The following is a 27,985-nucleotide window of genomic DNA, read 5'->3' as shown; positions in this document are numbered from 1 at the left end:
TTCCATAAAAATGGATTTATTGCCAAACTTTAAGAAAGGCGCTTCATAAGCAGAAGACACAGAATGCCACCCTCCTCAAGGAGGCAAGCACGGAATGCCACCTTCCTCAAGCACGCAAGCTAGGGAGGCCCTGCACGTTCTCACTCCTCTCCCAGAAGCCAGCTTCCTGCCTAGGGCCCAGCCTGCTAAAGGATGGAAATTAATAGCATTTGGTCACTTGAGGTGGCCCCAGAGCTACTTGCCTACCCACCAGGCCCCAGCGAGAGTGGCTGGGCCTAAACCTGTGACCTACATGCAGGGTCTCTGCACCCACAGACTCTGCCCTCAGTCCAGCTGCTGCAGTTAGCTACTTGACACAGGAGGGAACTGAGGCTCCAATTCCTGGCAGTAGGTGGCTTGGCTAAAGCCCCAGCCAGCCATGGCTGCTGGTGGGGGAAGGCTGTTCCTAAGGGAAGATGGCAGGGGATCACATGACTGGGCAACTGATGTCCTTCTTGCTCTTGTCCTGGGGCAGATGGAGGGAAAGCCAGACTGTGGCATGGGGGCCCAGTTTGCACAAGGAGGCTGATGGGGGCTCCCGAACCAGTGCATTGCTGCTCACCTCTGCTCCTGCCCCACGCAGCCCAGAGAAGACATCTGCCCCTCCTGATCCTTGACTACTACCTCAAGAACAAAGTGACAGTACAATAACGATAACGAAGGCATTGACCTGTGCAGCAGGCCTCAGTGGGGTTGGGGAACAGGGCAGAAAGGCCAGGGCATGTTGCTGTGACCCCCCCTTTCTCTCTTTCAGTAAACAAAAGTGCACATGCAGAAATCTGGGCAGGTCCTATCGGAAGCTGCTCTCACCCCAGAGGCCCCAGGGAGAGTGGCTGGACCTCGGGAGCCAGGGCCTCTGCACCTACAGGCTCTGCCCTCAGTCCAGCTGCTGCAGCACGATGGAGACTGGATGTGCCCCTAGAGTCAGGGACAATGTGGGGGAGAGGCTGGGAGAGGACCAGGGTGCAGGGATGGACCAGGAAAGGGAAAGAAGAAAATGTCTCTTCTCCTAGAAAGTTACAGGAGAGCAGCCCATCTGGGGCTTGAAGGCGGGGAAGTGGCTTCGGATTCCAACATACCCCTATCAGCATTTGAAGAAATGACTGGGATACTGGACCTGTTTTGGCTGAGAAGGAACCACAGAGATCCAGATAAATCCCCATCTGAGGAGGCACAGAAGTTGGTGGGGATTCTCTTCTGAAGGCTGACATGATCATTACAAGTAAGTTTTTCTAATGTGGACATCAGGGCCACTCTGGGATCCACCTCTTCAGAAATATACAAGGCTGGACACTATCCAGGGGCAGAGACTAGACTAGGGGACCCCTTAAATTCCTCTTCCACTCTTGAATCCTCCAGACCTAAGCCCTCCAATCATAGCTCACTGAGAGGAAGGGGCTGCAGAAAATGTCCTTGTTTTGCAAAAAAGGAAACAGGGCCAAAGAGAGAGAGGCCACACAGCTAATGTCCTCCTCACAAAGAGGCCTCTCATCTCCCTCAAGAGGCTCCAGCTGGGTCCTACGTTCCCCCTAACTGAGGGATGAACCTAGAGCCTGGACCCAAGGCCTCTGCAGCTACTCAGAATAGGTGGGAGGAGGGGCTGGCTTTGAGGCTGCCTTAGCCATGAGGCTCTTTGCCTAGGAATAGCTGGAGATGGGAGCTGCAGGGGGCTCAGCTGTGCTGTATTCAGAAGTCAGGAATGTAAACTACTGGGGATGGGGAACAGAGATGATGTCATTCCCAGAAACCCCAAGTGCCGCCCCCAAAGCCCTGGGGCAGTTTGGAACGACCACACAAACACATAGGTCCCAGCATGTGTGCTCCCAGCCCCAGCCCCAGCCCCAGCCCAGAGGCCAGGCCAGATAGCCAGGCAGTAGCCCTGGGTGGCACCTGGCACCACTGGCCAGAGCAGAGTAGGAAGGACGCCAGGAGTCTCTTCGGGTCATGGCCAAACCCTGACATGCCCAATGGCCCTCCTGCAGCCATTGCTGTAGAAGCAGAAGCACATTTCTCAGCAGGGCTGGGCCTTGATGGACTTGATGGATGGCCAGAAGGGATGGTGCCTCTGGCCCAGAAGGCCCTAGGGTGCACTTCTCCTGTAGAGGGTCACCAGCTCCTTCCGCTTCTCCCTTAGCCCAGGTGCTTCCTGGCTCAGCTCTCCCAAATCTCTCATTTCCTGCAGGACCTGGGTGGCCTGCCTCAGCTGCTCCACAGCCTGGCTGAGCAATGTTTCGGCGCTAACAGGGGCCGGCTCACTGCCCAGCACCTTGTTCAACAGTTTCTCCGTCTGTTCCGAGGCCACCTTCACCTCCAGCTGGGCCCGATATAGCCGTTCCCTGGGCTGCAAGGGATGCCGCGGGCCTTCCCCAAGCAAGTCCCCAAGGGAGGAGCAGCGGGGATGGAACTGAGGTGGCAGGTCCCAGGGGGGCAGTGCTGTGGATGTTGTTGCATCCTTTGGAGGAGTTCCTGGGGTGCCCTCAGCCTGAGAGGGCTTGGCAGGCTCAGGACTGTCATCCATGCCATTCACTGAGACCTGCACTGTGCCTGGAGCAGGTGGCCCAGAAGCCTGCATCTCACCCATGGAGGCTTTCAGTTTCTCTGATAAGATCTTGGGTGGGGGTGTAGGGGGCTTCCCACCCTCCCTGGGGGCAGCCTCAGAAGTCTCAGAACAGGGTGCCTGGGACGGTTCTGCACTCTCTGCAGCAGGGGCCTCCTGGGGGCTGGGGTTCTCCCAGCTCACCTTCAGTTTGTCAGGCAGGACGCTGTTGGGAGGCTGCTCAGAGCCACTGTCCTCCTCTGCTGGGGTCTCTGAGTCCTCTTGGCTCTCAGGGGAGACCTCAGAGCTTGCTGAGACAGGGGTTGGGGCTCTCTCCCCCACAGGGGTCTCCACCCTGTCACCAGGGCTGGTGGTCTCAGGTGCTAGGAAAGGCTTGGTAGGAGGCATGAGGGGCCGGGGTGTCTCCCGAGGTTGGGCTTCACTGACATGATTGCTGGGGGCAAACACTGGTGGCCCACTGTCCGGAACATCAAGATCCAGGCGCAGAAGACCGTCAGAAGCTGCACTGGCCACCTGGTGGGGGGGGATGGTATATGGGTGTCATCTTGGCTGACTAGCCATTGGGTCAGGTGTGCCCACTGACACGAGTTCTTACCCTCTCCCATCCAGGTTGTCCAGGCCCCCAGCTCCCCAGCCTCCCTCTGTCCTGGCTTCTGTGGCTACTTAATTAGAAGCTAAAGTGATTTCTTGATGAATCTTCCTCTCCTTTCCCTCACCACCAAAGAATTCCCTGTTTTGGAATCACAGGCCAGGAAAGTCACAGCCAGGGTCCTCTTGGAGCCCCAGGCTGGTTTCTGGGATACTGGACCTGGACTGGACTATACTAGCCTGGGTGGCAGGGGACAGAGTTCCAGCCCTGCATCTAACCCCTACCTAGCTGTATGGCCTTCAGAGGTTCCCTTCTCTGCAACCCACCTACCCATCACCATACCCAGGGTCCCCACAACCAGTTGGTCAGTCAGAGACAGGACCAGGACTCAAACATACTTCTTCCAGTTCATCTCAAGCTCACTGACTTCTGCTTGCCCTTCCTGGAGACCTCTGTTCCGTCTGCCAGCTTCTCTCCAGCCTTTGCCTGTCCAGCTGCTCGGCAGCCTGTGCCCACTCTCCTCATGTCATCAGATGTGGTCCCAGACCACAGCTGACTGCCAGAGAACAGCTGCACCAGAAGGCAGCTACCCACCCCCACCAGGCTCCAGGGACCAATAGGGATATCCAGCAGTTCCACAGTCATGAGACCCTCCCAGAGAGCCTCAGAGGCCCCAGCAGGGCTGGGCAGGAGGCCTTTCCCAAGGTCCCTCAGATGGTGGGGGTCCTGGCTGGGATCCTTACTCTCCCCTGCCACCTTATTTTTCTTAAGAGATGGGGCTGGTTGGGTGCAGTAGCTCACGCCTGTAATCCCAGCACTTTGGGAGGCCGAGGCAGGCTGATCACCTGAGGTCGGGAGTTTGAGACCAGCCTGAGCAACGTGGAGAAACCCCGTCTCTACTAAAAATACAAAATTAGCCAGGTGTGGTGGCACATGCCTGTAATCCCAGCTACTCAGGAGGGTGAGGCAGGAGAATTGCTTGAACCCGGGAAGCGGAGGTTGCAGTGAGCCGAGATCATGCCATTGCACTCCAGCCTGGGCAACAAGAGCGAAGCTCCGTCTCAAAAAAAAAAAGGGGGTCTCGCACTGTCACCCAAGCTGAGTGCAGTGGCATGGTCACAGCTCACTGCAGCCTCCAGAGTAGCTGGGACCACAGGCATGTGCCACGATGCCCATCTCCCTTTGTTGCTCTCACTCCCTTTTATACATACACAGGACCTGGCTGACATCAGGCACTGGGGACCACCAGAAAGTCACCCCTAACACACCACACACACACACACACACACACACACACACACACACACACACAGCGCCTCCCTGAACTCTTCTGTGCAGAGGGCCCCTCCCTCCAAGGCTGGCCCTCCCTACATCCGTCCCCGGCCCCCATCAGGCATTCCTTTTCTCTGTGGCCACCTCAGTGCTCCCTCTGCAGGATCCTATCCCTCAGCTGACAGACAGGCACAGGCTGCTGCAACTCAAAAACAAACCTCCCATGACCTTGGGTCCCTCCCTCCGGCAAACCCAGCCCTGCACCCCGGGACAGCCCTAAATCGACTCCTTTTAGAAAATACGCTGCAAGGCCAGGCGCGGTGGCTCACGCCTGTAATCCCAGCACTTTGGGAGGCCAAAGTGGGCAGATCACGAGGTCTGGAGTTCAAGACCAGCCTGGCCAAGATGGTGAAACCTCGTCTCTACTAAAAATACAAAAATTAGCCGGGGGTGGTGGAGGGTGCCTGTAATCCCAGCTACTCGAGAGGCTGAGGCAGAGAACTTCTTGAACCCGGAAGGCGGAGGTTGCAGTGAGCTGAGATTGCACCCTGCACTCCAGCCTGGGCGACAGAGTGAGACTCAATCTCAAAAAAAAAAAAAAAAAAAGAGGTGGGGGGAGAGGGGAGGGATAGCATTAGGAGATATAACTAATGCTAAATGAGGAGTTAATGGGTGCAGCACACCAGCATGGCACATGTATACATATGTAACTAACCTGCACATTGTGCACATGTACCCTAAAACTTAAAGTATAATAATAATAAAAAGAAAAGAAAGAAAAGAAAAAGAAAATATGTTGTAAATGCCTTGTCCTTGGTCCTGCCCTTGTGACTTGCGGCTGCCAACCTGGCTGATGCCCACCAGGTCTTGTGCCCATCTCTCTCCAGATGTGGCACTTGCCTCTGGCTTCCTCTTTCTTGGTTCCCTGCTAGCTGACCTCCCTCCAGTCCCTAAATGTAGCACTTGCTGAGGTTCTTTCCTGGCCTCCAAAATCCTCCCCTGCAGCATTAGCTCCACTGGTCTAAAAGAGTCTCCTCCCTTCCCCCCTCCCCATTGCCCATACCCTCTCCAAATTCCCTGTGCCCAGGGCCTCCATGCTCCCAGTCTCCAGGCTTGGGGAACCTCAGACAACCTTCCCTTGGTCCAATCCCCTGACTCAATCACAAGCCCAGGTGGCTCTTGCTTCCTAATATCCTCCCATCAACCCCTCCCTCTTCATCCCCTCCAGGGGCCTGGAAAGCCGCCTCCCCCACCTCCTTCCTGGCCCCTGCCTTTCCCTCTCTCAACCCAACCCATCCTACCCAGAGCCTCAAACTGACCTCTGAAACGCACTCTCCCTTCCTTGTCTCCAGCTTCTTCACCAAGGCCTCCACAATTTCCTCCCCACAACCCCCTTCTCAGACCCATCTCCCAGGCAAATGGAGCTGCTCCGCATACCTCAAACCTTCCCGCTGTGCCTCAGCTCACAGCACTCCCTCCACAGAGAATCCCCTGACTCCAAGTCCACCAAGTGAACCCCTCCCATCCTTCAAGGGTCAGCTAAAATGCCAGTGGCTCCTTGTGGTCCCTCCTGCCCTGACCTCCTAGAGCCTTCCTTCCTCCGCACAAAAATCAGACACAGCTTTGCATGGAGCAGTCTGTGGGATAGGCCTATTTTTCAGCTGGAAGACGAGCTCTGAGGGGCAGGGACTGGCCTCATGGGCTTCAGTTTCCCTCTGGCACCAACTCTGGCTAAGGACAGATTCAACATTTGTGTGTGGATTGAACAAATGGAAAAGGCTACAGGCTCAAGGACGTCCATACCCTGAGCACGTGTAACACAGGTGCCCCATCACTTCCTGTCTACTCCTCAGGAAGCCCCAGCTCCAGGTGTCCTCAGGAAAAATGTGGCCCCAAGCCTGGCTGCCGCCCAGAGGAGCTGAGGTCCTAGGCTCAACTAACCCCAACATCCACACTGGGTAAGGCCCTACCTCCTTCAGGTGGACTCTCGTTGGTGGCCGGCGTCGCTGGCCCCCTCGCACCCGGTCCCGTGTCACATGCTCCAGGGCGCAGCTCTTGTCCACCTTTACCTGGAGGGAGGGGGAACCAGATCAGCCCCTGCCAAGCCTTGGGGAGTGTGGGAAGTAGCCAGGGCGGACCTGGCTCAGAGGCAGGGTCAGTGCCCCACCGCTGCCCTCTCTGGGAATCTCCCTGCCCTGGCCTCTGCTTCTCTGACTCTGCAATGCCCCTGGGGTCTCTTGCAAAGTCTGAGGCTCTCCCTCTCTGCAGCTGCCATTTGCCTCAGTCTTCCTGCCCAAATATGGGCCATCGGCCCTTGCCCCTGAGTATATCACAAATATATAAGCAGCTCTGAGGTGGCTTTGGGGCTTAGCTAGGAGAGAAGGTTGAAAGCAGCCTATGCTCCCCTGGTACCTGGTTTCTGGAAAAGGTCCGCCCTGGCCTCTGCCACCCTCCCAGGACCCCTGGAGAGAGCCCAGGGAGAGAGCAGGGCCTCTGCCCCTTGAGTCTGGGAGCCTGGAGGGCAGCGTCTTCTCTCTGAGGGTAACAGAAGGGGTCAGGACTGGCTGGGAAGTCTCAGAGTAAGAGTCACATGGGAGGTCCAGACTCAGAACCCTGGAGCAGCCTGGTCCTATGATGGGGAGTGGGGGCTCAGGCCCACATGTGACTCCAGCTGTCTCTGTCCCTCTGTCCCTCTGTCCCTCAGTGGAGGAGCGGACTGCGGGCTGAGGCCCAGCCCATGGCTCCTATGGCCTCCCCCAATATCTATGATATGTCCCATCATCCCTCTCCCGTGGAATGGGGACACTTTTCCCCTAGGTAGTGAAGGGCTGAGCGTGACATGTAACACAGGACACGACATAGGAGCTATGGGCTGGGAGTCGGGGAACCTGGGTATTAAGAGGGGACTTGCTTGGGAAGATTTGCTCCTTGACATAATCCAAGGCATCACTGTAGGTGGCCCCCAGGTCCATTTTAGCCCAAATAACCAAAGATCCATGATGTCAAAGACAAATCTTCCTAGGAGATCCTGGCCCCATGGGATGCTCTGCCTGCCCCAAGCCAGATTATGGCTACTGTTGCCACAGTCCCCAGTACAGCACAGGGGGCTGAGGTCTGCAGGGCTGAATGGTCATTGCAGACAGAGAGGGAGGCCCAGAGCTGAGAGCCAGCCTGCCCTGGACTTCATGGTCAAACTGAAAAGGGAGCTGTTGGCTCACTCTGCAGCACTCTCTGGCCTGGGCCCACCTGCTGCTTCCAGCTGAGGCCAGGCTTAGAAAGGATGCATGCTGCCACCAGTCTAGTTCCAGCCCACCACTTATCTGCTTTCCAGTTTAAGACAAGTTACTTAATTTCCTTAGGCCTCCATTTCATCTGTAAAACAAGGACAGCACCACCTACTATGAGGGGCTGTAGTGAGGACTATAGAAGGTAACAACAATGCCCCATAGCAGTGACATAATCAAGGGGTAGTCTGGGGTAAGGAGGGGCAGGGTCCTCTCCTAGATCACACGCAGTGGGAAAGGAGACACAGAGCTGTCCATGTCCACAGACTGCATCGCACCTCATCGAAAGCCTTGTTTTTGCCTCGGTTAATCCCTTCATTGAGGGCTTTGATCCAGGATTCCTTCTCCTCCCCGGTGGGTGCCTGGAATTTGATGTCGCTGACCTGTGGGCAAGATGGATGGAGTAGATGGCAGATGTTTAACAAAGCTCACATTTGGCATCTTAAGGAGGCTTCCTTACCTAGATCCCAAAGTCAAACCAAAATGACCCCACAGTAAGTATGACACTGGGGCTTTGGGCCAGGAAAGGGAAAGATCTCACAGGGAAGCCCTCCCCACTGCCCACCAGTATGCAGCTGGGTCTAGATTCGAATCAGCCTGGCCTTGTGGAAAGAGCCCGGATCTGGTCCAGCTCCATGGGACTCCCCCAGGCCAGCTGCCTGGGCTCTGGGCTTCCGTTTACTCTGAAAAGTAGGAATAGCCCCAGTCTACATTCAAACCCACCCCACACCACCCATGAGTCCTTTCCCAATTCAGGTAGGAGCTCTGAGCTCCTGTTTGATCAGAGGGTGGCTCAGAGAACCCTGACCCTGCCAGGCCCAATGGCCAGACAGGAAATGAGAGGAAGGAGTGAGGTCATGGAAACTGAGGGGCTGCCTCACGCAGTGGACAAGGCAGTAGGGCCTCTGAGCAGGACAGTCCACCACTTACAGGTGTCTGACCTCAGGCCTCAGTTTCTTCAACTGTAAAAGAGAATACCACCAGCACCTGCCTCATGGAGCCATGAAGATCATTTTTAAAATGATGTATCCAATTTGTACACCCATGCTCATAGCATTGTTCACAACAGCCAAAAGGTGGAAGCAACCTCAGTGTCCACTGACAGACGAATGGATAAGCAAAATGTGGTCCATACGTACAATGGATTATCAGCCAGCCTTAAAAAGGAAGAAAAATCTGACACATGCTACAACAGGGATGAACCTTGAAAACATTGTGCTAAGTGAAATAAGCTGGACACAAAAAGACAAAAACTGTACAATTCCACCTATATGAGGTACCTAGAGTTGTCAAAATCATAGAGACAGAGAGGAGAGTGGTGGTTGCCAGGGGCTGGGGAGAGGGGCAATGGGGCATTATTATTTAATGGGCATAGAGTTTTAGTTTTACACGATGGAGAGTTATGTGATGGATGGTGGTGATAGCTGTACAACACCATGAATGTATTTAATGCCGCTGAATTGTGCAATTTCAAACTGGAAAAGATGGTAAATTTTTTTTGACCACAGTTTTTTATTTTTTAATTGAGGGAAAAAAGATATATCTAAAGTACTAAATCTGGAGCTAGGCAGAGTGAATACTCAGTAATAGGAATTAGCACCATTGCCTTCCCTCTGGACAAAACAGTTTGTTTCCTCGTCTGTAAGATGGGATAACACTGCCTACTACCAAGCAATTATGAGGAAATTAAACATGATTAAAAGCAGGGACTGGCACATAGTAGGTGCTCAGTAAATAGTTCTTGAATGAATGAGCCAAAAAATTAATGAACTGGCTCAAGTTTCCTTCCCTCACCGTTTTTGGACCACTGCCTACTCTCTGACCTCAAGATGCCCTAGTTCTTTGTTGGCGGTCGCCAGCTTGCCCATCCTCCACCCTGGTGTTAGATAGTACCTCCCCTCCCTCCACTCTCCAGTTATGTAACACCGAGGTCGGCCTGGCCCCCTCAGCATCCTCATTATATAATTTCCTCCTGGCTGCCACTGCCTCCTCCTCATGCAGGGCCCTGGGTCCCACCCCCACCATGCCAGGCACAGCCAAATGCTCATTTGCATGACCAGGGTAAATTTGATCCTGGAAGCAGATCTTCAGTTAAGTCAAAAACCCCAGGGCACCTTGGCAACTGCCTCAGCTCAGCCATCAGGGCTGCTGGGGGCTCAGAGACAGACCACACTGCATCTGGGGTCGCTAAGGCCACCCAACTCTGTGACGGGACCTGCTAGAAAGGGAGTCTGGGGCCAGCCCTTCTACCCAGCTGCTCCTCCTATTCACAGGCTAAAGAGCTGGTGTGACCCCTGCATGGTACAGGATTTAGCATCCAGGGAGCTTGAAAAGTGTACAGCTGAACTCAGGAGCCAATGGAACAAGAGGAGGCCAGAGAAGAGCAGGCCTAGAAGTCAGATTACCAAGTTCTACTCACTTCATTACTCTGGACCTCAAAGGGACAAGAACAGAACCACTGGACCCAGCCCAAACTGCAGCTCCTTCCCCACTGGCCCAGCCCACCTGAAGCAGGCTGCCTCGGCTCTCTTCTGCTCCCTTGTGAGAAGCAGAAATGGCCTCAGAGAAGACCTATTGTGCAAGCCAAAAGGCTCCCACAGGAGAAGGAAGACAAGGTTAAACAGGACCCAGCTCCACCCTCCTAAGGAACCCTGTATCTGGCTGAACGAGCCAGGCATTCCACAAGGATGACCACAATAGAAACAATTAGAATACCAAGAAGTTACCAGCCTGGGCAACATAGCGAGACCCCATCTCTACAAAAAATATGAAAATTAGCCAGGCGTGACGGTACGTGCCTGCAGTCCCTGCTACTCAGAAGCTGAGGTGGGAGGATCACCTCAGCCTAGGAGGCAGAAGTTGCAGCAAGCTGAGATAATGCCACTACACTCCAGCCTGGGTGACAGAGTGAGATCCTGTCTCAAAAAATAAGAATACCAAGAAGCTGTGCCTCTCCCCAAAAACCATCCTGAAGGGCCACAGGCTGTACAGGTCCCTGCCCTGAGAACTTCCAAGAAGCCCCAGGGACACAGGCACTGCTAGGAGCTTAGATGCTAACAGGACTGGCCACAGACTAGGCCCACAAGGCCTGGGAAAAGGTTAAGGACAAAATGGCAGAGAGGAAAAAAGTGGGAGGGGAAGAGAGGAGGCAGGAAAGAGGAAAGGGCCAAGCTGGCTGAGACCAGCAGGGCAGCAAGGCCCAGCAGTGGCCACCCTGCTTCCTGGCAGCGTCTGCCTGTGACCTCATGGGCAGGGGTGTGGGGCTGGAGAAGCAGGGGGAGAGGGGCATGTAAGACATTGGAGTCTTTGTTTATTTGATTAGAGGGGAAAAAAGGCGGCCTCAGGACCAGACAGCCAGGGTCATGTGACCTCCTGGCCGGCTGGAGGCCTCACTGAGGACGGGGAACACCCAGGCTGCTGAGAAAGGAGGGTGAGAGGATGTGGGAATGTGGTGCCCTGGGCCAGGTCCACCAACTGACCTCTGGAGAGCCCCAATCTGTGTGAGCTCCTGGGGTGGGGAGGGTCAGGGACCCTTGAGCTGGAACCAGGATGCACTGTTTCATCCGCAGCACCCACCACTTGCTCCACAGCCCCATCTCCTGTTCTCAGAGCCAGCCTAAATTCTTGTCCTGTTCTCAGAGCCAGCCTAAATTCTTGCAGGGTTGGGGGCTGGTAGGGAGGGTGTTGGCCGAAGCAGCTGAGAACACAGCTGCACAAACAGGCTTCTCTGAAGGTGATGTCCCACCCTGAGCTGAGCCAAGCCCACCTAGTCTATCACCAGCTGATTCTCAGAGCTGGGGAAGAGATGGCCCACAGAACAGCACAGGCAGAGGCCAGAGAGGCTAGGTCCCCCTCCATCCCACATCCACATAGCACACTAAGACACACACCCAGACAGACACACGGCCAGGTGAGCACTCACCTGCATTAAAAAAAGATACACACACAAGGGCCAGACACACAGGTGGCAGATCTTCACACAGAACATACTTTGCATCTCATCTCTCTCAAACACACATCCACATATACAGCGCCCACTCAGGAAGGAAGTGGGTCTCCAGGACAGGGTAGGGGCTCCAGGCCTTGAAAAGATTAAAATGTGACTCTTTTTGTCCTCAAAGAGCCCTAAGCAGCAGATGTCAAGTGAAACCTGGGCCCAGTCCCATGAGCCCTCATAACACTATAATTATACCAGCCCCTACCCTGGGATACACTTCCAGCTCCCCAGTATCACAGCTCCACAGCCCCCTCCACTGCTATCTTGGTTGCTTCTGTGCCCCCACCCCCTGCACAGTAGGACAAAGGGTCAATGAGTAAAGCATTGTGGTCTTCAGGGTCTGCAGAGGACTGGGATCCTATCCCCTAAAGCTGGGGGAGAAACAGAATGGCCTCCAGCAGGCCCAGACCAGACTTGCTCCCCAACCCCCAGCCTCTGTGACTCAGCCCTATTCTGCGAGGCTCCACATGACATGCAGAGGACAAGGCAAGGAATGGCCCAGCCGCAGATGGGTGCAAGCTGGCGAGAGGTGCTGTGCATGCCAGTCTCAAATCTGAACTCGCTCCTGACATCTGTGAAGCTACACCATGTGTCAACACCCACCAGACTCCCCGCCAGAGAAATGTGGTGCAAACAGCAAACTTCATCTGTATACACAGCATGTCCCAGGGAAAGACTCTCTCAAGCCAGGGACCTTCCCCAGCTACAGCCAAGAAAGGGAAGTGCAAGGGGAGGAAAGCTGGGGGGCTGCAGGCCTCCTAGTCCTGAGTCCAGGGTGGGCCCACCCACAAAGGCCTGGGATGAAGGGAGGCCACACACTCCCCCTCTGCCCCAGGCTGCATCACGGTGTTGAGGCCTGGCAGGGTGGAGGCCTCAACCACAGCTCTACTGCCTCAGCCCTGGGCCTCCCCCAGGGTCTGGGGTACAGCCAAGTGCCCCACCTCCCAAAGGCTACTTTCCAACTATAGCCTGGGATGGAGGCCCTGGGCCTGCAAGGGGAAAAGGGGAGCAGAGGTCTCTCAACAGAGCCCTAAGTGCATCTCTTATCAACTAGGGGCTTGGAAGATTCCAAGACAAAACGAGCAAAGGTCTGACCTATGGTGGCTGCTAGGGCTGAGCCTCAGCCACACGCAACGGAAAACAGGCTTTTTCAAGGGGCCAGGCCTGCCTTAAACCTGCTTAGGCCTCCCAAGCCGACTCTGGGCTAGAGGGAGATGGGGCAGCAGCAGGCATCGCCCTACCTTGTTCCCTGGGGATCGCAGCAGGATAAAGCGGTGTTTCCGCTTGAGGAGGGCACGAAGGTCCTGGCACTTCTCATAGCTGCCCAGCTCCACAGTCTCCACACACTTCTGATCATCCTGGGGAGGGAGACAGAAGGGACATGAGCTGGTGACAGTCAGACCCACCACTACCCTCAACTACTCATGTCCCAGACCCTGATCCCACTCAGCGAGGACATCACTTGGTTAGAGGGAGGACCTCAGGCTGCCAATCAGTCACCAAGATGTGGTGTCCAGACCCTGGCAAGTGCATGCTGGCTGGAGGGATGCCCACAAGGCTCCCCATCCAGATGGGAGACGGGCACATAGCCCAGAGGCACGTATGTGCCTAAGGCCAGAGGAGGAAACAGAGGGGAAGCTAGAGAGGATAAGAAAAGGCTGTCTGGGGTCCAGCCATGCCCAGAGGCCAGGCAGAGATCTGTGGAAGAGAAAGCCAGAAGAAGAATGCAGGATGCCACAAAATGGCAGGCAGGGAGTGGGATGGGGACGGGGGACAACAACGACTTTCCAGGAAGAGCCAGAGGGAAGTGTGAACAAGGCAAATTTGGGGCTACATGCCCTGCCTTCAGCACAGCCATCCTGAATTGTGCTCCTCACTCAGCATCACCCCCTGCGGAGCCCTGGCTTGGGAGAGCAGCACCTCATCCAAGGCTGCAGGCTACATACAAGCAAGAGGCAAGGGCTCCTTGAAGCGCATCCCATCCCCACCCCACCACTCGGAGTCCTCATCATTAGGAGGGCCAGCGGCCAGAACAGTGCCCACCCTCTTCCCGGCCATCTCTGGACACCAGCCAGACTGTCTTCCTGCCCACCACTCCTGACATTTGAGTGTTTTCTCCACAGGCTCCACCCATCAGGTGCCTGTCCAGCAAGCTGCCTGGGAAAAGCTCCTCCCTCAGTGGTGGTCAACTGGTCCTCTTCCAGGGAAGACCCAACTGGAACAACTTCCTGGGTGTGGCACTCTGTCATCCAGGAGAGTCCAGGGAAGCAGAAGCAGATCCTTTGGTGGGGGAGGGTACACCACCCTGGGACGGGCCAAAAAGTTAAGGAAACCCTTGCTGATGTTTAACAGAAGAAATCTGACACTTAGTGAGCACTTCTGCATCCCTGAGTCTCTGAACCTCACAATAACCCTGAAAGCCTGCAGCCCCATATCTGCCTCATTTTAGAAGGAAAGAATGAGGCCTGGAGGTGAAGGGATTTGCCCTAGGCACACAGACTCAAATATAAGGGGCAGGGCCCCAACTCAAACCACAGCCTCTGACTCCCAGGCCAGGGCCCTTTCCAGCACAGCACACTCCTTCCAGTCACAGGCAGTAGGTTGCTCTGCACGAGGGGTCCTCCAAGGTTGGGACCTAGGCCAGCAGCATTAGCACCACCTGAGAGCTTGTTAGAAATGCAAACTCCCGGCTGGGTGCGGTGGCTCACACCTGTAATCCCAGCACTTTGGGAGGCCGAGGCGGACAGATCACGAGTTCAGGAGATCGAGACCATCCTGGCCAACACAGTGAAACCCCATCTCTACTAAAAAAAATACAAAAAAAAATTAGCCGGGCAGTTAGCCGGGCGTGGTGGCGGGCACCTGTAGTCCCAGCTACTTGGGAGGCTGAGGCAGAAGAATGGCGTGAACCCAGGAGGCGGAGCTTGCAGTGAGCCAAGATCACTCCACTGCACTCCAGCCTGGGCAACAGAGCGAGACTCTGTCTCAAAAAAAAAAAAAAAAGAAAAGAAAAAGAAATGCAAACTCCCAGGCCTCATCCCCACTCAATCATTACACCTAAGAGGGTGGGCCTGGCAATCTGCGTTCTAACTAGCCCCCAGGGATTTTGATGGATGCGAATTTTTTTTGTTTTTTGTTTTTTTGAGACAGAGTCTCACTCTGTCGCTCAGGCTGGAGTGCAGTGGCATGATATCGGCTCACTGCAACCTCTGCCTCCTGGGTTCCTGCGATTCTCCGGCCTCAGCCCCCCGAGTAGCTGGGATTACAGGTGCCTACCACCATGCCCGGCTAATTTTTGTAGAGACATGGTTTCACCATGTTGGCCAGGCTGGTCTCGAACTCTTGACCTCAAGTGATCCACCTGCCTCAGCCTCCCAAAGAGTTGGGATTACAAGCATGAGCCACCAAGCCTGGCCTGGATGCAAACAGTTAAGAACCACTGCTACCAGCCTGGCCAACATAATGAAACCCCGTCTCTACTAAAAATACAAAAATTAGCTGGGCATGGTGGCATGAGCCTGTGGTCCCAGCTACTCAAGAGGCTGAGGCAGGAGAATCGCTTGAACCCAGGAGGCGGAGGCTGCAGAGAGCCGAGATAGCACCACTGCACTCCAGCCTGGGTGACAGAGGGCGACTCCTTCTCAAAAAAAAAAGAACCACTGCTCTACACCAGAGGTTCTCAGCCTTGGTGGCACCTGGGAGCTTTTAAAAACCCCAATGCCCAGGCGACATCCCAGACCAATTATACCACAATCTCTTGGGGTGCAAGGCCCAGACCTCAGGATATTTTAAAGCAGATGACTGTATATCTAATGTGGATAACTACTAATCGACTCTCTCGTCAGCCCCTCAGAGAAAGGGGAAGAGATGGCCAAGGTGGCCTTATCTCTCCCAACCAGGTTAAATCAAGTATCTTTTCTCATTTTTGCTTCCATCCATACATCCCTTTCCAATCTCTAGCCTCCAGTACCTTCCAGATTCCTCAACTAAACAGATGGACCAGAAAAATCCTCTTGCTCTGAGAAACTCCCCTGCCCCCAACCATGAACCCCTGAACTTGAGTGCTCTCCATCCCATCATTTACTGCCAGGGGGATGCAAACATCTACAAAACACCTGCAAGATGCAGACACCCTATGAGGTGCTAGGAGCCGAGTCCTGCCATGGGAAAACACAGTCCTGACTCCCTGCTTGGCCATCTTTCTCTACCCCATTCTCTGTGTATCTATCTGCTTATCCTTCTGTTCCCCCAACTGCACCCTACAAGCAGCAGCCCTCAAGCAGAACATATGTAGGACCAGTTTTCTGAGTGCCTTGTCCAGATTGAGAACTCAGGAAGTCTCCTCCTCCCCGGGAATCTGGAGCAGGGAAACTGCCCGGGGAAGAATCATTGCTTGAGAGAGAGCAGCTTACTTGCCCCGTGTCCACAGGCCTCCACTAACTGGACCGCCACTGGCCCGAATACACCCTCCTCTGCCTGGGAACAAAAAGTCCATCCACCTCTACCATTAAGCTCCCAACAGCTGTCTGTCCTGGGTCTCCTCTCCACCCCACCCCAAGACGCTGAATCATCCCAGCTCTTCTGCAGCTCAGAAAAACGGATAAACCAGCAGGCAATGGGTGAGGGAAGCATCTTTGGAATGTCAGCCTCTCTGACAGCAAAGAAACAGCCAAGAGCCATTCGCATTCGCCTAGTTCCTTACATCAGAAAGAGGAATTGAGCTAATAAGCATTTCTCAATTCCTACTCCAGGGCCAAGCTCCCCCACCCCTAAGTGCTAAGTTCCTGAAATTGCATTTACATTTTTAATAGCAATCTTTTTCAAACAAGGGAAAAAAAGCATGATTTAGATTTTTCATGTTTGGGAGATGTGAAATCCTTCCTGCTTCCCAGCTGTGGCCAGATGCAGAGAGGCAGTTTAGGACAAGTCTGACAGTACCTGACAGGCTGACAGCTGAAGCCTGTCACTTAAATCTCATGGCAGCTGGCACTGGAAGAAGCTGTGACAACCCCCTTTATTGGAAAAAAGGTCCCCCTGCTGCCTCATTCTCAACTGTGGCACATCCTATTTTGGTGGGAGCAGCAGTAGAGAACATCTGGGGGTGCTGTCTACGCACCCTCATTCCCTTGCCCTCTTCCCACTGCTTCTCTGACACCCAAACAAACTCCACGAGCCAGCAACTCAGGTAGGTCAGACAAGGTGTTTCTCCGAGGCAGCTCCTTTAAACACTTTGGATCCAGGTTGCCTAATCTTTCTTGTCCTGGGACAACTGTGAATTTGCCAAGATAGCCTGAGGCAGGCTGGGAGAGGTGGATGAGGAAGAGGCAGGCTCCCCCTTCTGCCCCCAGGCCAATTCTTCCCCAGGTATTTCATTTGTCAAAGGCATATATTGCTACCCTGTTTTCAGTGGATGGGCCCTCTGATAGCCTCAACCACAGCACACAAATAGCATCTACAAGGAAAAACCACTTTTCTTCCTCAAGTCTTCACCTACATCTTAATTGACTCTTAGTTAACACGCAAGCTTAGCATCCTTGGTTGTCCAAATCCCAAGCCTGCTGAAATCAGAAGGGGAACAAGCATCTGAAGTGGGAAGAAGTGAGGGCTATTCGAGGCACAAGGACAGCAGAAGTTGCAACCAGCAGCTTGATGTTAAAGGAGAAAGAAAAGATGAGAAGTACAGCCTCCTGACAGTTCAAAACAGAGAGGCAATCTGCCTCTTTACCCCTGTGCATCTAGAGAACCCACTCTGCAGGTGGGTCTGACAGGTGATGACACTGAGCCACCAGGGAAAGATTTTATTTAGGCCAGAATCTTCTGTTGAAGAAAGCAGAGAATATTTAACATATTTTAGAGATTTTCTAACAAAAATAAGTTTTGGAGTTTACTTGCTGGCGTCTCTTGGTAGAAAGCACGCTGGACTTGCTTCTAGACCTAACTCCTCCATTCACTGGGAGATGCTGAACAGTCATCTTGTCACCCTGAGCCTTAGTATCCTCTTCTGTAAAAATCTAACATGATGACCACTCTCATGGGACTATTGCGATTTGTCATAGGGAGATATGTAAGAGCATATCTCCAAACAAGTACGAGTGCTACTTATTATTTTTTTGTTTTTTTGAGATGGAGTTTCACTCTTGTTGTCCAGGCTGGAGTGCAATGGCGTGATCTCGGCTCACTGCAACCTCCACCTCCCAGGTTCAAATGATTCTCCTGCCTCAGCCTCCTGAGTAGCTGGCATTACGGACATGCACCACTACACCCGGCTAATTTTGTATTTTTAGTAGAGATGGGGTTTCTCCACGTTGGTCAGGCTGGTCTCGAACTCCTGACCTCAGGTGATCCGCCTGCCTCGGCCTCCCAAAGTGCTGAGATTATAGGTGTAAGCCACTACACCCGGCCTGCTAATTATTATTTCTACTACCACTGCTGAATGGAGCAGGCTTCAGTTTTCCATAACATTCACTCATATGGAACCTTGCCCAGGGACAGGAAAAGACTTGCACACTAGATGCACATACAGTTCAAAGAACTCTCGGCTGGGCACGCAGGCTCACGCCTGTAATCCCAGCACTTTGGGAGGCGGAGGTGGGTGGATCACCTGAGGTCAGGAGTTCGAGACCAGCCTGGCCAACAGGGTGAAACCCTGTATCTACTAAAAATACAAAATTAGCCGGGTGTGGTAGCTGACGCATGTGATCCCAGCTACTTGGGAGGCTGAGGCAGGAGAATTGCTTGAACCTGGGAGGCGGCAGTTGCAGTGAGCTGAGATCGTGCCATTGCACTCCAGCCTGGGCAACAAGAGCGAAACTCCATCTCAAAAAAAAAAAAGAGGGCCAGGCGTGGTGGCTCACACCTATAATCCCAGCACTTTGGGAGGCCAAGGTGGGTGGATCACGAGGTCAAGAGATTGAGACTCTCCTGGCCAACATGGTGAAACCCCATCTCTACTAAAATACAAAAAATTAGTTGGGCATGGTGGTGCATGCCTGTAATCCCAGCTACTCCGGAGGCTGAGGCAGGAGAATTGCTTGAACCAGGACCCAGGAGATGGAGGTTGCAGTAAGCTGAGATCGCACCACTGCACTCCAGCCTGGGCTACAGAGCGAGACTCTTTCTCAAAACCAAAAAATAGCTGGGCATGGTGGCATGCATGCCTATAGTCCCAGCTACTCAGGAGGCTGAGACAGAGGAATTGCTTGAACCAGGCGGCGGAGGTTGCAGTGATCCGAGATCTCGCCACTGCACTCCAGCCTGGTGACAGAGCAAGACTCCATCACCAAAAAAAAAAAGAATTAAGTTTAAAAAAATAAGAAAAGAACTCTCATCTAGAAACCCTAGATTTGTCCTCGGAGGTATTATCCCCATATACAGAGACCCAAGAGAGGATTAGGTACTCGCTCAAGGTTGCACAGCATGGCAAAAGTAGAGCAGGTCTTCTGGCCCCAGACCCAGGGTCCTCCTACTAACTTGAATGCCCTCACTTTGCCCCTGTCCCAGAACCCCCAATCTCAGGGCCAAGCAGGTCCTCACCTCATTCTCATAGACCAGCAGCTGGGCCTGGCAGAGGAGCAGATATCGGTCTTTCCAGAAACCCAGGAGGCCCCCACTGCTCTTCTTGATCCAGCCAGCCTTGTCCACCATCTGTGCTCCCCGAGGCTTCTCACCGGCTTCCTTCACACCCTGTAACACAGCACCAGTTCATACCATGAGGGTTGCTACCATGGGGTCACAGGTCACAGGTTCATAGGTCACACAAGGGATGTGTCCCTAGGCTAAGTACCTAATGACATCATCCTATGTGAGCTTCCCCACAACCCCCAAGGCAGATATTCCTAACCCAGGATCAGAGCTAATAACAACAATAATAGCAGCAGCCACTTTACTCTGAGCCACTGTATAACATTTGATACACATAGTGTCATTTCACTCTTACAACTCCCCTCCAAGATGGTAGCCTCATTATCCACATGTCATAGCAAACTAAAGCTCAGAATGGAGGATGACTCGACAGAGTGGCAAACCACTGCTAGAGGACAGAGCCAGAATTCAAAGCAGGTCTCTCTGACCCCACGTTTTTCCCACTCCACCATTCTGCTTCCATGTGTTCATTCAATCAGTCAACAAATGTACTGAGTGCTTACAACATCACAGGAGAATAAAAGTAAGGCAGTCTCTGTCCTCAGAGCTCACAGTGCGGGAAAATACGAGCTGAACAAATAAATACCCAGGCATACTCATCAACCTGTGTGAAATGCTATACAGGAAACACACAAAGGGCAGCGAGAGGACAGTGGGGGACCCAATTCAGGTTGGGGTGGCCCAGGAAGGCCACCCAGAACAAAGATTGGAAGGACAGGCAGGCTGAGTGGCAATCTGCCTCTCTACCGCTATGCTTCTAGAGAACCCACTCTGCAGCCCCTTCCGCTTCCCACCCAAAGCAGGAGGCTCCTCTCCCCTCCTCCCCACTCCAGGCAAGGACCTTAGGGTGGCCACCACATCTGGTGAGGGTTCCAAGGACTCTGTCTTTGACCACAGGCTGGCACAGGAGTTAAATTCAAGCCCTTCTCTTGGATTTGGGTAGACACCCTGGAGCCTTGGGGCCAGCTACTGACATCTTGTGCCTCATTGATTGCCTGCTTGGGTGGCTGGGTGCCAGATACATGCCTACCAAATAAGGTTGGGGTCAGATCCACTTCTGGGTCCCCAGCACCCAGCCCTGTTCTTTTACACATAATGGGTGCTCAAGAAGTACGTGTGAAATGAAAATAAAAATACACACCCTTTGCTAACCACTTTGCTTCACTGATAGGTACCCAGAGTCGTGAGTGTGAAGTGGGGGGTGAAGGGGAGGGGATCAAGAATGTGTCAGAATCTAGAGGCTGCTAGAAGGAAATTAGCATGGACTAATTTTGACTACGTTATAATTTACATAAAATTCAAAAAAGGGGCCCCAGTTAAAAGAGGTGTGCCTCTCCCCAGGGATATCCTGTGGCCACAGCTGCCTTTGGAAGAACAAGCCCAGACAGATGTAAGCGTGGTGCACTGTCAGGAGCTGGGAAGACCTGGCTTCCCTGGTCTCTGTCATGGCAGGGGAACCCCAGCCTGGTTCTCACTGTGGGCCCCCACCCCCTTTTGAACTGCACATTCTAGTGGTGGGGAATCTGGGCTTAGAAGCTGCAGTCATGCAGACTGAAGCAAACCACTTAACCTCTCTGAGCCTCAGTTTCTTCATCTGTGAAATGCAGCTACTAACAGCAGAAGTTGTAAGGAATCCAACTCCACGAGGGCAGGATTTTTGTTTTGTTCACTCCTGTACCCTCAGTTCCTAGACAGTGACTGGCACATAGTAAGTGTTCAATAAACATTTGTTGCTGAGTAAAGACAAAGCATATAGAGCAGTTCCCAGGATGCCCTAAACCTAGTAAACGGCAGCTGTCATTATTGTTACTATTGTCACTGCCATCCTCTCTGGCTCTCAGGGACCCTCTCCCTGGGCCCAGTTCCCAAGTCAGGACAAGCCCTTTCTGGTCTATAGCTGCTGGCCTCAGATCTCTAGGAGCTCCAGGAATGTGGGGTCCCACCTTGGGGTCTCTCCCTAACTTGTAGATGGCAAGAGAAATGGGGAAGTGGGGTGGTCCAAATGATCTTCCCAGGGTCTTCTTCTACAGGCATGGTGGGTCATGCCTGTAATCCCAGCACTTTGGGCCGAGACGGGCAGATCATTTGAGGTCAGGAGTTTGAGATCAGCCTGGCCAACATGGGGAAACCCCAACTCTACTAAAAATACAAAAAATAGCCGGGCGGTGGTGACGCACGCCTGTAATCCCAGCTACTCAGGAGGCTGAGGCAGGAGAATCGCTTGAGCCAGGAAGGCGGAGGTTGTGGTGAGCCGAGATTGCACCACTGGACTCTTGTATGGTTAACAGGATGAGGCCCTGTCTCTGAAAAAAAAAAAAAGGTCTTCCCGGATATAGGAACAAGGAAGTAGAAGGCTGGCCGATTATGAGCCACCCTGTCCAGGAGAAGAGGGATTTCAGCACCCTTTGACAAGAAGGGAAAGGCTCTCCCATTCCATCATGCACTCAACTCCCATTCCCCACATCACCACTGACACCCCCAGGGCCCTAACACTACTTCAGCGAGCCCTGCAGGCTGTCATAGGCCCAGGGCTAGAAGGGAAGAACAGGAAAATGGGAAACCCCACCCCCACATTTCACACTGACAACCCTCCTACTGCAACGGCAACAGCAAGGACAGCACCACCAGCCCCTGCCAGGCCTTCCACCTGATGGGCAGACTCTTGGTTTCTCTTAAACAAGGCAGTGAGGTCTGTGGAGTGTGAAGCTGTTGCCCAGTCACCCACCTCTGAGCTCCAAGCTCGCCTCTTGCTTTCAGGGGACCCACCCACCACCCCAAGGGATCTCACACCCCTTTCTAAACTCTCTCCACTCATGACCTCTCCTGAAAACTTTCTACCCTCTGGAAGCTCCCTAGGGCCACAGCTGGAACTTGTGCCTAGATCACTGTCACTTCTGGGCTGATGTAGCCTAGAGAATACTGTGACTGGATTACCTACAGAAACAAGTCCAGGTCCTTGAAGAACGAATGGGACCAGGGCAGGACTAGGCGAAACAGCACTTTGGTATGGAGAAGGGGACAACTGAAGGGCTACAGATGGTGTGAACCACAGCCCAGCCACAGAAACAGCCACCCAGGGGAGGACTGGCTGGAGGCCAGAGTCCTAGTTGCCTCCACCCAGCCCCCTTCCCTGCCCCTCAGACCCCCTCCCTCCAGGGGGGCCTGGCTATGCCCCAGTAAGTTTTAATAAGGGGCCCCTCCCCTTGGCAGGGTTCACAGGGGAGGTTTTGTCCTGCTCAGCCCAGTTTCTCGGCCTCCTCTCCTCACTGAGCAGCTGACCGCTGTTCTTCCTGTTTTGCCCTCTCCCCTCCCATCCCTCCTCACCCAGGCCCTTTCCTGCCCACTGTGAGCAGCTCCTGAGGCACCCCTAGGCACCAGCCTGCCTCCCTTGGATCACTCATTAAAAAAAAAAAAAAAAAAAAAAGAAGCCAGGTCACCTCAACTCTGTACACAGAAGGGGACAGATGGAACCACAACACAGGTTACGAGAGACAGAGACTAGAAGAAACTTGGTTGGCACCTCACATCCCAGGAAGCTTATGACAACCTTTGCTCTTTGACAAAACCCAGTGATGTTCTGACCCAACTCTACTAAGAATCCACCGTGTCAGAGTCCTGTGCCAGGGCATTGAGAGAGAGGAAGCACAGGCTCTGCCCCAGGGCAACTTCCAGTCTGAGGTGGGTAACAGAGACCCTGTATAAGATAAGTCCCCTGTCTGGTGGGGAGCGGGTAATCTCCTGCTTGAGAGGCTCCAGCCTATTGGCAGAGACATAGCACTTAACCAGAGGGACGCACCGGTCCTAGCTCTCTGATGAGTTAAGGGCTTGGGGTTCGTTTGGGAGACCCCTGTAGAAGGTAGGGTTTGGGGAGGGCTCTGAGCAGGGGAAGAGACACACGCCTTGGTCCAGAGAAGGCAAGGCACGAAAGGTTATCAAAGCCCCTGCCCCCTCAACCCCTTTACTATAGAAAGAGAAAGTACAGCCCAGAAAGGGCAAGAGATTACTCCATGGGACAGAAACAGTACTGGGACAGGACACTGCCCTGCTTGTCTCTAGATGGTGAGGGCAAGTGGAGAGCCTAGAAGCCAGGGAAAGGCATGACTGCTGGCAGAGGACAGAGCCCCAGAGTACAGAAGGGAAAGCCTAGGTCCAGGATTTCCACCCTTACTCCAATGGCAGCAATAATACCCCCACTGATATTCGCAGTTTTCTCAGCTTTTGAATATACATCATCACATTGCTCGATCACCCACCCTTTTCCTTTTACAAAGGAGGAACCGAGGCCAGGAGCACACAGGTGGGCAGATGCCCAGTGCCCAGACCAGCATCTCCTCCCCAAGCCTCAGCCTGACAAGAGCTACCAGCCCGCCCGTTGCATAGAGGAGGTCACTGAGGCTGAGGGACCTTGGCCCAGGGTGGCCGGGCACAGGGAAGAAGCTGAAAGCTAGCAGGAGGGCTGAAAGCAGCCATGTGAAAGAGATGATGAAGATGGCCTGGGATCATGGGGCAGAGCATGTGGCTATGACCTAAGAGGTGTTTTAGAGAAACAAAGATGGGCACTGAGGCCTAGTGCAACAAGCGGAAGCTACTGGGAGAAGTGGGAGGAAAGCAGAGTTAGGGATGCCAAAGGGGAGTAGGGAAAGGAAGCCCCTGCTGTGGGGGTGAGGCTTGCAGGGGCTTGGGTAAAGTGGACAAGAACTTAGATGGCCCAGGTATTTAGAGAGCTTTGGGCATCTAGGAGTCAGAAAGTGGCAATATAGGCTGGGTGCAATAGCTCATGCCTGTAACCCCAACACTTTCGGAGGCCGAGGCAGGCAGATCACCTGAGGTCAGGACTTCGAGACCAGCCTGACCAACATGGAGAAATCCCATGTCTACTAAAAATACAAAATTAGCCAGGCGTGGTGGTGCATGCCTGTAATCCCAGCTATTCAGGAGGCTGAGGCAGGAGAATTGCTTGAACCCAGGAGGTGGCGGTTGCGGTGAGCCAATATCTTGCCACTGCACTCCAGCCTGGGCAACAAGAGCGAAACTCCGTCTCAAAAAAAAAAAAAAAAAGAAAAGAAAGTGACAATGTGAGAGATTCAGGACCAAGGGTGTACAGAGCTGAGCCGGGCCCAGGAGGTGTCTGGAGAACTTCCCTTAATTAGGGGCCAGAGCAGATCAGGAGATGGAGTAATCCTGACCCACATCCTCTGGGAGCAGGGGAGGGGCCCTGGCCAGAGAGCCCAGCCCTTGCAGCAGGGGCCTGGGGCAGGCAGATGGCAGCCCCACCTAACAGCCAGAAAGAAACCGCAGCAAATCACAGAGGCCTGACTTTGCCCCCTACCTTCACCCACTGAGAGAACGGGCCACTGTCAGGCCAGGAGTATGAGGAGGACAGGCACTATATTTTGTAGAAGAGGAAATGAAGGCTGAGAGGGGAAGTGACTTATCTACCATCCCACAGAAAGGCAGGGCCTGGCCTAGAGGGAGCCCTGACGGACCACTAGCTGCTCCTATCCATGGCCCTGGGAAAGTGGGAGGTGGGCACTGAAGGGACACAGGCAGTCCGGTCCACTCAGGGCTTCCCAGCTGGCCAGGGTTCCCCCAAGGCAGAGAACTTCATCTTTCCTCCCCATCCAAGGAGGCAAAGACATGCCCCTTCCCTTGGGCTGAGAGGGGCTGAAGCTGGGACCCCCTCAGGGGATAAGAAACAAATTCACCTTCCTCTAGACCCAACAGGCCCCTCATTTTAACTTAATCATTCCACAGGCATATATTAAGTGCTTGCTGCGTGCTGGACCCTCGGATAAAGCGGCTGCTGGCAGAACTGAGTTTGCAAGTAAAGGGCAGGGGCAGGGGCAAGACCCAATCCCAGGCCAAGAGTGTTCTGAGTGGTTAGAAGGAGGCTCCAGGGACACAGTTGGTCCAGCCCTCGGGTGGGGAAGGCAGGGACTAAGATCAGACCCTAGGTGGGCCGGACTCCCGATTCCTTCCCTACAGCTAGCTGCTCAGATGGATGTGGAGCGGGGAGAGAGTGGGGGAAAAGATACAGAGACTTATACAAGGGAGAAAAAAGCAACTTCTCCAATCCTCCTGCCACCAAAGCATGGTCACATCCTTGAGACAGGAACCCCCCCAACACACACACACACACACACACACACACACACACACACACACACACACACACACAGAGTCAGGATCCGATCCTTGAGACAGGAACCCCCCAACACACACACACACACACACACACACACAGTCAGGATCCGACACACACACACACACACACACACACAGAGTCAGGATCCGACCACGGTAATCGGGGTTCGAGCCCAGTCACCCAGGCCACTTTCAGCAAGTCATCAAACTCGCTGGAGTCGCAGTCTCCTGGTCAATCCAATGGGAACAGTAACAACCACGACGCCCCACAACTGGTGAGAAAGTCAGCGAGAATGAAGGAGGACGCGGTCTGCGAAGTCCCCGATATGGATCCAGCCCCTTGCCCCTGCCCCATTTGCCCAGGCTCTTCCTGAGGTGAGACTGGCGGGAGTGGGGCGGGCAGGAACGAGGGCCTGAGCCCAGGACCGCAATCCCCGTGAGGGGCTCGAGGACCCCAGCCCAACGCCCCGCCGGGCCCCGCCCTCACCTCCTCCTCCATAGCGAGTCCGCCGAGGTCCCGCCGCTCCGCCACTCGCTTCCAGCGCCGCGCGGGCTCTGCCACCGCGTCTACGCCGGCCAGGCGGCGACTCTCCGCGTTCTGTCCCGCCGGCTGCCCGGGGCCCAAGAAACTTCGGGGGGGCGGGGCCGGGGGCGGGGTGAGGCTTCCGGGGGCCGGGGCGGGGCCGGGGAGGGGGCGGTGGGGCCGGGGACCCGGCCCAGGGCGGGAAATGGGTGGGGAGGGGCGGGGCCTGGGTTGGAGACTGGACGGAGGAGCCGGGCGGAGATGCAACTGGAGGAAGAGGGCGGGACGGGGCGGAGAAGGTTTCCTGCATCGGCGGAGGGAGAGGGACTAGGAGGGGGCTGCGGCGGGGGAGGGGAGGGGGCTTCCGGCCCAGAGACTGAGGCGAGGGTGGCGGGAGCGGCGCGCGGGCAGGGCTGGGGTGGGGCGCACAGAGTGAGCGCTGGGGGCGCTGGCGGTGGAGCCTTTGAAGTCTTCCGAACCAGTGGGCTGGGGTTGCGAGACCGAGCCGAGCTGCCCTGGGCGGCCAGAGATGTGGGCATACAGAGGCTCCTCCTCTTTCCTCCCCGACGCCGGGCAGTGGGCGGTGGCCTGGTCTTCTCCCTGGAACCTCTGGGCGGGGCCGGGCCTGGAGCTTGGGTCTCTGTCCGGAGGGTGGTGTCACAGGAAGAGCTGGAGCTGAGAGTCGGGACTCCGGGGTCCCTTTAGGGGGCGGCCCGCCCCTGGCTCTCAGGGGTCTCCAAGCGCAGTGTTCTCCTGCTCTCCTTGGGCATCGCTCAATCCCTCCCGTATCTGAGGGTCGACCATCCCCCCGATCCCGCGGTGAGCTTGCAGCCCTGACAGCCTTACTGGAGAGTGGGAGTGTGGGGACCAGCAGAGAGTAATGATTTTAGTTATACCATACGCCCTCATTTTACATTGGAGAAACTGAGGCCCAGAGAGAGAAAGTAACTGGCTGCATCGCAGCCTGCAGCACCGCTCCCCTCTCACACACACACGCATACTCCCCCTTAGCTCTCCTGGTCAACCCCGTCCCATGCCAAGGAAGGGAAAATTAAGTGCATGTGAGATCAATGGTGACCTTCTTCGGCTCTGGCTGCCATAGCAGCGGCTGTGCCAGCGACCAAGCTCCCCTTTCACGGCCTTCTGCCAGCCCTCAGGCTCCCAGGCTACTTCCAGCCCTGTATGGAAAAGGGCAGCCTGGGGCTCCCAGGCCAAGGGGGAAGGAGATGCAGGTACACTTCTCCCTCATGCCTAGGCCTGGGATCCTTTATCTAAAGGAATGAAGAAAATTGAGGCTGATATTATAACACTGGTCAAGAAAAAGAAAGAATAGAAAAGAAAAGAAAGAGGAAGGAAGGAAGGAGAGAGAGAGGAAGGAGGGAGGGAAGGAAGGAAAAAAGGAAAGAGAAAAAGAAAAGAAAGAGAAAGGAAGGAAGGAAAAAAGGAAAGAGAAAAAGAAAAGAAATGAAGGAAGGAAAGAAAGAAAAGAAAAAAGGAAGGAGAGAGGAAGGAGGGAGGGAAGGAAGGAAAGAAAAGAGAGCTGGGAGCGGTGGCTCACACCTGTAATCCCAGCACTTTGGGAGGCTGAGGCAGGCTGATCACCTGAGGTCGGGAGTTCAGACTAACCTGACCAACGTGGAGAAACCCCGTCTCTACTAAAAATACAAAATTAGCCAGGCGAGGTGGTGCATCCCTGTAATCCCAGCTACTTGAGAGGCTGAGGCAGGAGAATCGCTTGAACCCGAAAGGCGGAGGTTGCAGTGAGCTGAGATCACGCCATTGCACTCCAGTCTGGGCAACAGGAGTGAAACTCTGTCAAAAAAAAAAGGGAGAGAGAGAGAAGGGAGGGAGGGAGGGACGCAAGGAGGGAAAAGAGAAAGAAAGAAAGGAAAGAAAAAGAGAGAAAGAAAGAAAGGAAGGAAAGATGAAGGAAAATTGA

General features: G+C 54.2%; 1 protein-coding gene across 1 annotated transcript; it reads right to left on the bottom strand.

Moving 5' to 3' along the window:
- PLEKHO2 (pleckstrin homology domain containing O2) lies at positions 1 to 26,225 on the bottom strand. Its single transcript, XM_034938936.3, has 6 exons — positions 26,011 to 26,225; positions 19,272 to 19,421; positions 12,980 to 13,096; positions 8,020 to 8,124; positions 6,428 to 6,526; positions 1 to 3,109 (listed from the first exon to the last, which is right to left on the bottom strand). The coding sequence occupies exons 1-6, from the start codon at positions 26,020 to 26,022 to the stop codon at positions 2,120 to 2,122; spliced, it is 1,473 nt and encodes a 490-aa protein (XP_034794827.1). The 5' UTR covers positions 26,023 to 26,225; the 3' UTR covers positions 1 to 2,119.
- Between the last annotated feature and the right edge of the window lie 1,760 nt (positions 26,226 to 27,985).

The sequence above is a fragment of the Pan paniscus genome, chromosome 16 (assembly GCF_029289425.2).
Source record: "Pan paniscus chromosome 16, NHGRI_mPanPan1-v2.0_pri, whole genome shotgun sequence".
Taxonomy (NCBI): domain Eukaryota; kingdom Metazoa; phylum Chordata; class Mammalia; order Primates; family Hominidae; genus Pan; species Pan paniscus.
Note: the sequence above shows the minus strand (reverse complement) of the source record. Positions and strands in the feature narration are given on the sequence as shown.